Here is a 12,764-nt window from a genome sequence, read left to right on the forward strand (position 1 = left end):
CTCTATATTTATACAACATTCATATTTGACCCAGGGCTGCGGTTCCCCTATTTTAAATGATAATATTTAATTCAAATGTTCGATTCTCTGATCTTCTATCAATGTTTGAATCTTATCATCACCTGGGTTCTACTCAGAAAAGGGTAAGTATTTAAAATAAACATTAGTGTTATCAGTTAAACATGATGCAGTAACACAAATCTCCAGGAACACTGTTTAAAAATTTTCCATAACATTGCTTTCAATCTCAACCTTATGCCCCCTACCCTAGTAGAGACTTCAAACCCTTATTGCCTTTTCCGTACATTACTTATTCCATGCATCTTCCCCATAAACTGCATGCCCTCCTTGTCTACATTACTTATTCCATGCATCTTCCCCATAAACTGCATGCCCTCCTTGTCTACATTACTTATTCCATGCATCTTCCCAATTAACTGCATGCCCTCTGCTCCTTCCCTAACCTCCTTTTCTCACACATAAGCATCACAAAGACTCCTTGCAATTGATCCCTATCTCAATTCCATAACCAATACAGATATACATACGTCTCTTTTGAGAAGCTGCCTGCAGAATAGCTGTGACAATATCTGCATTATGTTGCACTTTGGCTTGTCTTCTTTCCCGGCGTTTAAGCTGACGAACAAGTTGTGAATTAATTACACTGACACGGTGCTGCAATTCCTGTACTAATTGTCGAAGTTGTGGCACACCTGAAATTATATATATATATATAAGTACATTGAATTTTTAATTGTTGTAGATTTAGAAATTACTTAAAACGCTCAAAAAATGTGAGGAGGAATGAGATCCTAAGTAACCAAAACTTCTGATGGAGTGAACAAGAGTGCCGTGGACACAACATATGCTGCCACAAAATATATAAAGCTTACAAAATTCAATGAACCGTAAAATTGCCCCTTCATGCACATCGAACCATTGTATTAGTGACATTGATCAAGTTTCATGAAAATCTGATGATTAGTTTAGGAGGAGTTGCGTTCACAAGAAATGTACGTACAGAAGGACGGACGGAGAAGATGACGCCAATAAATGACTGCCTCCAGCGGCGTATAAAAAATGCTAGACTGGGGTTCAAAAGCGGGACCCTCTGAACACTAGAGTGACACACCACTAATAGAGCTAGTGGTGGCAGACAACTGACCCAGCCCAGGTCCACTACATACAAATACAGGAACCGGTTTAAGTAACAATCTTCTAGAGAAAGTATACATAGGTCTAGACTGACTGAAGCTTTACAATCATTGTATTCACCTGTTAATCAAAATGTTTGGATGATAAAATTGCATGTGCATATACATAATAAGCTTCTAGCAAAAGAAATTAGTTAAGGCATGCTGTTAATGTGGAATCTTCCACAATTACCCATTTACTTCTATATTAAATAAAGACTGAACTCCAGGATTCTTAACACTATTCATTTTAACAAGAAATATGAAATAAGTTAAATCAAATTGTTATGTATTTATAATAATCAGTCCTGTTGGTGGGATCTTCAACTGAATAAGGATTCTAGAGAACCTGATGGCCAGATATACTGTTCAATTCAGGGATTGATATGGGATCACCAGTCTGATCACTTTCTGCTAGTACTCCAGACCCCTTATTTTTGTTGATAACGAAGATTAAAGTTTTACTGTGTCAAATCTTTGGATTAGGTGAAGTGCTTGAATCATCTTAATTTACTTGAGACATTAAAAGATCATAAAGAAAGTAGAAATCTGAAATAATCCATCCTAAGTATTGTTCATTTGTAGAAGATATTAAATCTTCAAATTCACACCATAAAAATAAATTTCCTTCATCACGTTTTGTACATTAAGGAAGAGTGAACAGTAACCCTATGAGAAAGTAATTGTAAATTGTAGACATGTTCCGTTATCGTAGATCTTTGAGTTGATGCAGGCCACACTATGACTTGAAAGGTTTTCTATGGATATGCCATTAAACACTATATACACATGGTGAATTTTACTGACACCTGCTACTTGTTTCATTACTTTAAAATCTACATATACTTTACAATTACCTATTACACTCCACCCTTCTGTATTATAACTCAGCTGAAATGATACACAAATTTCTTTTTAACATAAACGACAAAATTTGAATATACATTTTCCTTACTATAAGTTTGAAATTGGTGTATTTTCTGAAGCCTTAATCACTAGACCACTGTAAATATACCTACATTAATGGTGTACTGAGATATTATCACAGAGGAATTGTTTTCCAGCTTCCCCTCAACCCTTCAATATTTGTCATGAAAGAAAAACATAACCAGTAACTTAAGAAGTCATCAGATCCTTGCACTGCATATTGTTTTGTATGTAATGTAAGACAGTGTATCAATTTATTAAGCTGTCAACAACAAGCAATTTGAAACTCCTCAGCTATAGCCAATAAAATACTTAGTGATCAAATACTACTTAGATATCTTTTTAAAAAAAAATCATGTATTGTCAACAAAGGGCTACAACTCTGTAAAAGGTTAACCTTACCACATGATTCTACTGTTCATAAGGTCTATCAATCAAAGTTTGGCATTGGTAGATAAATGAGGATATATCCACATTGTATATATATTATCTATTGTAACATTTGTGGGTACTTTGTGTAGCAATTACATATAGTTATATATGTATTCACCTGTAAAAGGATGACCATTATGCTACTTGATTGTGTGTCTATTGAATTATCCTTTGAAATTTCCCTGGGGAAGACTGAATGTGTTCAAAATTTCTTGCTGCTGTAAAGTCTATTTATATAACTGGTTCCTCCTTTCATAAAACATGTTTAAAGCTGTTCAATATTATAAATAAAGGATAACATAAGAGTAAAAAGTGGGAATCTCATTCCAAAGTAGGCAAATATGATCATGAAATTAAGATTCTTTTACCTCAAAATTTATCCAGGTTCATATCGTATAAACTGTACATACATGTATATTTAGATTTCATTGACAGTGTCTGACATTAATTACATGCATATTTCAATGAACCTTTTGTAACCATTCTCAAGATATATAAATGAAAACTTTGATATAAGACCATGTTTTGCAAGTGCTTATTTACAAATACAGTCTTATTTTCAAAAAAGTAAAATTATAGGAATCTATTTCTTCATTTAAGGTAATAAATGGTTAAATATTCATTTCATAACTGATGAAAAGCATTATATTATTAAAATATATGTTAAAAGTACTTTCAGCAATTATGATATTTTAAAATTTGAATAACCATTATATCAACAACATCAAAAAATTAAAAAATTAAATTGGAGTGACCCAACACTAATTCATATCATTGTTGTTTGGAGAGTGTAAATAATGTCTTTGCACATGCAGTTTTAGATTTCACATAAATTCAAATTCATTTATTTTGCTCTGGCATGCATATAGCATGAAAAAGAAGGTCACTTTACGAAGTCAAAATTGAAACATTGCTGGCAAAGCAAGTTTTAGCTAGTTACATAATTATACATAGCAAAAAATCATAACAAAATGGCTGGTTAAAACAAAGCTTTGAAAGGTCACGTGATGAACTTGGCTGTCTATGATCAAAGCAGCGATGGGTGGTCGACACAATAGTGAGTGTTGACTAGCGTTAGTTTGAAGCTGATAATCTTTATCAATTGCTTTCAGAGAGTGTTATGATTTTGTGAAGAGTCTAATCTTAAGTATTTTGATGCTTGTCTGAAATCAAGCACATGAGAAAAAATAAGAAAACTTAACCATTTAGTCCCTTTAAAAATTTAAATTAAATGTTCATAGTAACTAATGATGCCTACTCTGTGCTTCCAGGGTCGCCTGATGAATTCGTCCAGAATTCGTAGTTTCCAGCTGGATTGATGAACGACGCCAATGAAATACATCTGAAGCACTAGAGCATTCTGTGAATGTGTCGCTCTCAAAGCTGTCATGTCTGCCATCGTGCCAGCGGTCATAAATCTCAAAAAGCAGATCATCAACCAATGATGATTGATGTTCCAGACGCCAAGTGCTGTGTTGGAATTTAAGAATTCCTTTCCCTCCTGAGTGGTCTCCCCTTGGACCTGGGGAGGGGAGGGATAACACAGAAGAATGTGTTGCCATTGTGACTGCATCAGCAGAAATTGATAGCTCTTAAGTGGGGTGACATCTCTCAGTAGTGCACAGTATATATTGAATCACATCTGTAATTCGGATATTCAACTTGTTACAACAACACAAACACACAACTTGGACAGACACAAATGGTCATACTAAAGATTCAGAGATACTATTTATATGCATTCTGCAAAATTTGCTCGCTCCTCTTTACTCAACGTAAAAAATCGGCATGCGTTTCAATTATATCCCGTGTATCTTTCAAAGCACATGCCTATATATTATTTTAAACAGCTACATACAAAAATTAAAAACGATTCCTAGCAGTAGATATGCTAAATGTATAGGACTTGTGCACAACATGCCTATCCATCCATTACTAAAATGGTACGATTAAGATGTTATCAATCTGTCACCCGTTTCAGTAGCTGTGCGTTTTTCTGTTAGTTAGCAAAGGTATCCTGAGTTTAACGGTAAAATTCCATACGATAAGACGTCAGAATAAAGTGTAGGTTAGATATCACAATCCCTTCATATGTCGACGTGTCTTCGTATCATGGTGGGATGAAAACATCTGTTGCTCGCTCTGTCGACTCGTCATTCCTCTCCTATCACAAGTGCAGGCCAAGCATATCAATAAAAACAGAATTGAAGTTTGTACCTTCAACACTAAAGAGTTCTCATGTCATTACGCAATCCAACTTTCGCTTTGGCTAGTAAATGTGCGATACACGACAGTCGATATGTAAAAGCGAACATTAACATGGAAGTTAATTCGCATCTAGTTTTACCAGGGAATATGTTTCATGATATAGAGAGAATGAAATATAAAACATTCTCTTTCAGAAAACGTATTAAAATAAAAAGTAAATTTTATTAAAGCGTTTTTTTTATTGACTTATGCCAGCACTGACTTACTATTGTATGTATATGGATAGTCTACATTTCAATCCGTGGTGCCAAGGAAATAACGATTTATGCGCATTATCTTACAGAAAAGTACTTGCGCAGAGACTTTTTTGTGTCAGACTAGTTAAATAGATGTCATATTTGTGCGACACGATGTATACCTGAGACGTAAAAGACGGAGGTATCGTTAAAGCCCCGACGTAAAGTAGCGGTCCCTTTTTACTTCATCTCTGTATCCCACTCCCTCCCATCGCTTCCTATTTTTCTCTCCTACTCATCTTCCCATCTTTTCTCGTCCGCTGAAACCCGTAATAGTTGATGTTAAAACCGTTAAATAAAATAAATGACAGCCCCGACAACCAACCATAAGTATCAGACATCTGTATCAGTGACGTTCTTATTTTTCTGTAAATCACATTAATAGCTTCAAACTTGCAGTTATTTCCTGATATTTGGAAAAAAGAACAAGAGATATGTGATGGGAGACATCTTGTTTTAGGAAGGAATTTTAACCGTTTTCATATTGTTAAGGAAATAAATTGATTGAACGAAATATCTACTGGTAATAAAACAAGTATATATGACGAAATCTTTTCTCAGATATGTTGTACATTGAACTGAACATTGTACAAATATTCCATTTAACTAATCCATGAATCTAACATATCATTAATCAAATTCTGTAATAGACCTGTTCACTAATACACGTATCTGTCGCTACACTGTATCTTATATCACTAACATTTGTTTTATTTATTGTAAACAATTTTTTTTAATTAACAAACGCAAATATTAACACACAAATAAATGTTGACCATGAAAAATTCTGATAATTATTGCACACATAAACTATCTTGAGAAAAATAGCAGATTTGCTAATTAGACGCTGTTTGAAAAAAAAAGTTTTAAAGATTTAACTAAACGTGCCCAAAACCAGTTGATACTAATAAGCTTTTGATATGGCACCGCCAGTTACAGTTTCGGTGATTACATTCAATCATATCTTCATAAACTGACTTCAATATACAATTATTAGATGTAATTAATTTCAATCAGTATTTGATTATTCGGCACTTCCGGGTGATATGACGAGGCAAAGGACCCAGTTCAGAATGTGGCATAAAAGAAGGTGTACTGTTCAGGAAAACTACAAACTACTACAGGTGGTTACTAGCAAACAATCTCATAATGAAGGAGGGAAGCTGACCAGATGTTGAGAGACATCTGAAATCTATTGGTAAAGGTGAGGTGACATCTCCGGGGAGGTTCCCCCGGGTCCAGGTGGCAGCAGTAATGAAAGGTCTTTTGTCTAGAACCACAGGACAGCTAACGTACCTGTATACTCCGCACTTACATTGTTTCTAAGTGTGAATCACGGTATGTCTCATTTTCTTAGATATCAATTCAATTCATTTTTTTTATTCCGGAAGTTTTTACAACTTATTGGATACATAATTTTTTTTACAAATAACATATATTATAACATACATTCCGGGTGTTTACGTAACCCGCTTTATTAAATACAAGATACTTTTGGTGATAATATGAAGATGAGGGATGAGGTTGCTAAGGAGTTCGCCATCATGGATTTCTGTAGCAACGGAAATCCAAGTTGGTGCGCTTAGCAACCCCATAAACCTACGACCCCTCATCCTCATGTAATCATCATGATGGAGTGTGTGACGTCATCAATCACCGAGTTATCGCCCCAGTCACTAACTGGCTCCCTTGTTCTGCTTGCAGTGTTTCAGGTGTGTCCTCCTATATAATTCGACTGACGGGTTGGTTTTGACGACGTCATTAATGTATTTGGCTATAGGATAGTACGTAATTCGACTGTCGGGTTGGTTATGATGATATCATTGATGCTTTCGACTGTACCGTAGAGTGTATACATCCTTTTTGCTACAACGGAATATGACTTGTATGACGTGTGTTGTTGGTATTTTGCATGCAAGAACATAATTTTAACTGTTTTTCTTTATTACGAAATATTACTATTTTACTGACAAAAAACTTAGAATTATCACATTTCTTTAAATTACCATATTTTCTATTTGAAAAATTTATATCTTCACTTACACAATAACACTTTTATTTATTTCGTTTTCAAAATACTTAACGATGTAAAAAAAAATGCTCTTTTCTGCTGTTTGTTGCTGTTTTTGCTGCTGTTTTCTGTTGTTTTCTATTGTTTATTGCTGTTGGCGTCTGTTTTGCTGTTATTTGCATTCAAAAACTGAGTATTTGCTGTTTTCATTCACAAAATTTTACAATTTTTACTAACAAAATATTGACATTTTTACACTGCCAAAAATATTATTTAAAAAAAAAAACGACGTATAAAAATATTTACAATTTACAATTTTGGTGTTATTTTTTTTAAAGGTTTACCTTAAAAAAATTCTTTTTTTTTGTCTGCATTTTTTATGTCTAATTGAACACTTTCATTTATTTGTTGTTGTTGTTTTTACATAGGAATTCCCCTTTGACTTGTTTACCACTTATCAGATGTTGAAGGAAACTATCTACAAGACAAATGTTAGCATCAAAATCATTCGTTAAGTCAGACATCGACATCCCTCTTTCTCTGTGTACCAAATAAAATTTACAGTGCTGACCACACGCTTCTGATTGTTCAGTTGCTGTAGGGTTATATGTCCACGCTATACACTGTCTTTTTAAATAGTGAACGAAACCATCTTGTAAGGGAGGTAATCCCAACGAATCGTAATACTCTCCACCTCTTTCTTCGGTGTATACGGCAATTCAGTGTTGATCTTGTTTCGTATTCGGATCGGTATTGCAGACAAACGTACATGGCGACGTTAATGCACGAGACAATCTGTTCCTGGCATACACACCTTTAAAAATAGGTGAATTTTTTAAGACGATTTCTTCCTCAAAAGTATTCAAATATTTTAGGCATTAAAAATCAAATAAGACCTGTCAATTCCTGTCGATTTCTACGATAATGTAGAATTCGACATACACGATGACGTTAATGGTTTGGGTCAAGACTTCACCGAAATGAATTTCCAGAGACAGATTTCCTCTATTTGTGAGGTGAATTGCGACTCATTCGGAAAGATCGGGCGTCAGGTCGAATCCCAACAAAGTGTAGTAGTTGTCGTTTTCTTCCCTCGAGATGTTATTACCCTCGTCGTGGCAAATTGTGCCGATACTATTGGATAAACCCATGTAGCTCCGTATGTAATTTTCGCAGTAAAATTTGGTTGTAATGTTTTGCAGGAATCTGCTTTCCATCCACGTTCAAGACGACGTAATCGATTCTGTAATGCTTGAAACTGAATGGATTTTTGGTAACGACGTCGCTATCGGCATTGCTGTCTTCGAAGCCCACGACAAATCTCTTAGGCATTTGTTTTATGAACAGGTTGTCTTTTACGGAGTCTAGGTTCCTCCTTGGAACGGAAGTAGCTTTTATCTCGATTCTGCTTATGAGGTGTTTGACGGGTGTCAATTCTAATGCTTAAGTATGTGTCAATCTAATCGACGAACTCGTTTTCACTTTTCACGTCGTTTTCCCCCATCAGACAAAAACGAATCCTCACTTCTGGTTAACGTTATTCTCACGTCTACGTTGGTGATCAAGTATCTCTCTTGATCGAACAAATCCGAATGCAGTCTGCACATCAGTTTGACTGTTTGACTCGTCGCTGTCAGTAATTTCCTTTTGACGATTTTCGGTTCCGGTCGTGTCCATTTTCGTATTCGTGTCTGAATACCACATACTTCCCGTCAACTGAAATTCTTTGGCCACTGAACCGAAGCTCAAAAAAAAATTCCAAGCGAAGTTTTCGGTACACTCTGTAAGATGATGTCTCCAATGGAATCCTTTGGTTTTTCCCGTCATTTCCGGGTTGTCTTTTGATACACCCATCGAGTGGACGGCATCCATGGGTTTATCACTGTCGTGTCTGTTTTGCCGGTATCTGGACTTGTACTTCTGTAAAGTCTCATTGTATAACGTCATTTTATCGTCTAACGGAAGTTCGTCTCGATTTAAGATGTTGGACATTAACCGTCTATTTCGTGCATGGATTTCACGATCGAGTTCACCGGGGGTTTAGGTCTCATTCGTACACTGTATCCCTGCATTACCAAAGCTTTTTTTCTCATATTCCCTGGAACAGTCCGCCAAAGTGTTTGGTCACTAACGGTAACACTATGAGTACTAGTGCCTGAATGAAACCCTCCTTTTGGACGATGCGTTTCTTTTGTTTTACCTGTATTCTCCTGACTAATTTACGAAGACCGACTTATGAAGTGACACACGTTTCTTCTGCCAACTGCACGCGACCTTGTAATACGTTTTGAATGCTTTCACAGATGAATTTAATAATACCTTCATCAGCCTTTTCGAGGACCGCTTTCGAGAAACGACGTCATGTTTCGAACTTATTTTAAATTGTTCCGATAGGCGCCTACCTTATATAGACTTTTTAAGGAAGGTAAATCTATTGATATTGTCCGGGGAATATATCGGTACACAATCTGTGGTCGGGGTGTGTGTCTTGTTTCAGCTGTATCAGCAAATAGCCGTAGGATTTAGACATTGCGTCGTCGTTCGTAAGCTTCCCGCAGAAGAACGCTTCCTCCCGGAAACTTCTGTTGAGACAGACGTCTGATTTGTTATGCGTCTCTAGGATTTTTCATCAACACGATGTAATGGGCATTAATACTGATGTTTCTGTGTTCTTTGTTTTGGAAAAATAAATTTTATAGGATGTATATCACGCTGATGTTTCCGTGATGACTCTTCTTCGTAAACAACGACGTCATGCTTGCACCCACTTCCGTCATCAGCTCTTCTATGACAATCAAATGCTTGAGTGAAGCGTCCAAACGATCTAGATTGGGTAAACCTTCGTGGAAGGACGCGTAGAAAGTCTGATATTCTCCGTAACACCACACGATACGGGAGTCATCATTTACCGACATATTCTAGGACTTATTTACGATCATAGTCTTTTCGCTTCCCGTAGGACCCGTAACCAGGCACGTAAAAGGACGTATCCAAGGTAAGAAATGACCGACGGGCAACATGTGTTCGGGTACGTCGTTGATTTTGAAAGGATAATGTTTTTCTTCGATCGGTACAGTACTATGCAGTGAACTGTGAAGGTGCGTATCGTCGTTCGGATGTTTTCTTTGAAGCATTTCGCGCGACGCATGCTTTCTTTTCGCATGTACCGTCTCAGAATATTTCCTCGTGAAAGATTGAAAACAAATCGGACAGAAATGATCGTGAGGCATAATGTAAATACGGTGTAATTTATTTTCGATTGCCCTTACTAATACTTTTTTCGGGGATACGTCGTCGGCGTCGATCCAGGAATCGGATTTCTCTGGCCAGCCTAACCACCGAACTAATTTCTTTCCTTTGACTTTTTTCGTTTTTAAAACTTATTCTATCTTTCAGACCGTGTCTTTATCATTGTTTACTCTCTGCAATTCTCGACCGCAGAAAGAACCCTGTATTTGCTTGTTGTCGAAGCCTTTGACTTTACACGCGTGGATATTTCCTCGGTGAGAAACTACGAATATTTCTTCGGTCCACTTCTGTTGCCATCCGCGACGAAACTGACATTTCTTATAACTCAATCTCACCTGATCTCATTTCTTAAATTTGTACGGACTTCTCTTCAAAGGCTTCTAGTCCTTTCTTCAGATAGAAATGAGGCGTTGGGTGTCTTCGTTTACGTCCTTGGGGGCGAAACCGTGCAGCCTCGAATGTTTTCTACTGTTGTAGCTTCGAGATTCGGTAACACATCGCTGAACCTGTATGTCTGATTCGAGAGGAAGTACCTATATATGATATTTTTCAATTTACCTATGAATGATTCGGCAAAAGCAGCTATGAGACACTATGACTCGCTACGCGTGTGACGCCTATGAATTTACAGTAGCGTTTAAGAGTCGTTCCGAAATTCCCTTCCGATCTGACTAGTTCTTGTTTTCAGTCGGCAATATTTCTTTGATAGTTTCCAAAAAGGTGTTGTCTTTCTTCTCTTTCAGAGGCTTTACCCAATCATTCTGGGATAATGATCGATGACGACGAGTAAAAAGCACACACCGTCGTTATCCTCCTTGATGGTAGACACGACGGCCATTTGCATCCAACTTGTCTTCGAACGCCGTAGTGATCTTGGTTTTGTAGCCAATCGGCGATCTGTGATGGAAAATCTTATATTTACCTTAATTTTTTTTATGCCGTCATACAACCTAGAGGGACCTGTAAAACCTAAAACATGCTTGGGATCTTGCCATATCTTCCTCACATAATCTTTTCGTTTTCTTGATGACATTTTTCCTTACGACTGACAAATACCTTCTCTTTATGCACTTTTCCGTGCTGCTAACATTTTGAATTGTTTTAGAAACGAATCTGTCCTTTTTCACTTCACAAAGGTCTTTGGTAAATATTTCCAAAATCAATAATCCACTATCGTTAACACATTGCAATAATCATTTTTCGTCTGAATACTCATTATCGCAGATATCCAGTCCTTTCTTTTTCTCAGTTTCCACCTTAAGTAAAATTTGTAAAGAGAACGCACGGCGGCAGGCATCGTAGATACAGAATTACACAGCATGGTAGAAATGACGCACGTTTCCTCTAAATGGGTCAAATTAATTTTTTTTCCTTCGCATCAAGCCTTAATTTTCCCGACAATTGTGAACCCGTAGCCATCAGTAGAATATCGCCGAATACTGGAAAAGTTCAAAGTACACATTTTGAGGCCAAAAATGTTTTATTCAAAAGTAAAGCTTTGCGTAAAAAAGAATGTAAGATGAAAATATCTTTGTATATCAAATCATATTTTTTAAAATAGTGTTTTTTGCAGTGTAAAGTGTAAAACAGTAATGTTTCTAAGTAGAGATTGTCAAATGGTAAGATTTTGTCAATAAAAACAGCAAAAATTCAGTTTTTCATGCAAATAACAGCAGTAAACAACAGGAAACAATAGCAAACAGCAGCAAAACAGCAGCAAACAGCATCAAAACAGAGGTAAACAACAGTAAAACAACAGCAAAAGTTTTTTTTGTTATCATTACATTTTTTTTTTAATAAATAAAAATGTAAAGATGTATGTGAAAAATATAGATTTTGCAAAATGGAAAAAAACATGTTAGAATTAAGTTCTTGCACGCAATATACCAATAATACACGCCATTAAAGTCATATTCCCTTGTAAAAAAGGGATGTATACACATTACGGTAAGTCGAAAACTTAATGACGTCGTGAAAACCAACCCGACAGTCGAATTACGTACTTTACTATAGCTAAAAACATCACTGACGTCGTCAAAACCAATCCGTCAGTCGAATTACGTACTTTACTATAGCTAAAAACATCAATGACGTCGTCAAAACCAATCCGTCAGTCGAATTACGTACTTAACTATAGCTAAAAAACATCAATGACATCGTCAAAACCAATCCGTCAGTCGAATTACGTACTTAACTATAGCTAAAAACATCAATGACGTCGTCAAAACCAACCCGACAGTCGAATTACGTACTTAACTATAGCTAAAAACATCAATGACGTCGTCAAAACCAAACTGAATTATATAGGACACAACTGCAACAGTGCAAGCAGAGCATGGACGACAATAAGTGACAGGGGCGATAACTCGTAAGTGAAGACGTCAAACACTCCGCCATGATGGTTACATGAGGATGAGATGCTGTAAATTTATGGGGTTACTAAGCGCA

General features: G+C 36.3%; 1 protein-coding gene across 1 annotated transcript in view; it reads right to left on the reverse strand.

Moving 5' to 3' along the window:
• Window positions 1-4,114, reverse strand: part of LOC132558810 (TBC1 domain family member 30-like) — a 76,232-nt gene extending 72,118 nt beyond the window's left edge. Inside the window, exons 1-2 of the mRNA XM_060223419.1 lie at window positions 3,811-4,114; window positions 549-713 (exon numbers count right to left, since the gene is read on the reverse strand). Of these exons, the coding sequence (XP_060079402.1) occupies window positions 549-713; window positions 3,811-4,114 (469 nt within the window). The remainder of the gene's footprint in view (window positions 1-548; window positions 714-3,810) is intronic.
• Window positions 4,115-12,764: the final 8,650 nt, after the last annotated feature.

The sequence above is a fragment of the Ylistrum balloti genome, unplaced genomic scaffold, assembly GCF_031769215.1.
Source record: "Ylistrum balloti isolate Yb309-2 unplaced genomic scaffold, AGI_CSIRO_Ybal_v1 Utg370828, whole genome shotgun sequence".
Taxonomy (NCBI): domain Eukaryota; kingdom Metazoa; phylum Mollusca; class Bivalvia; order Pectinida; family Pectinidae; genus Ylistrum; species Ylistrum balloti.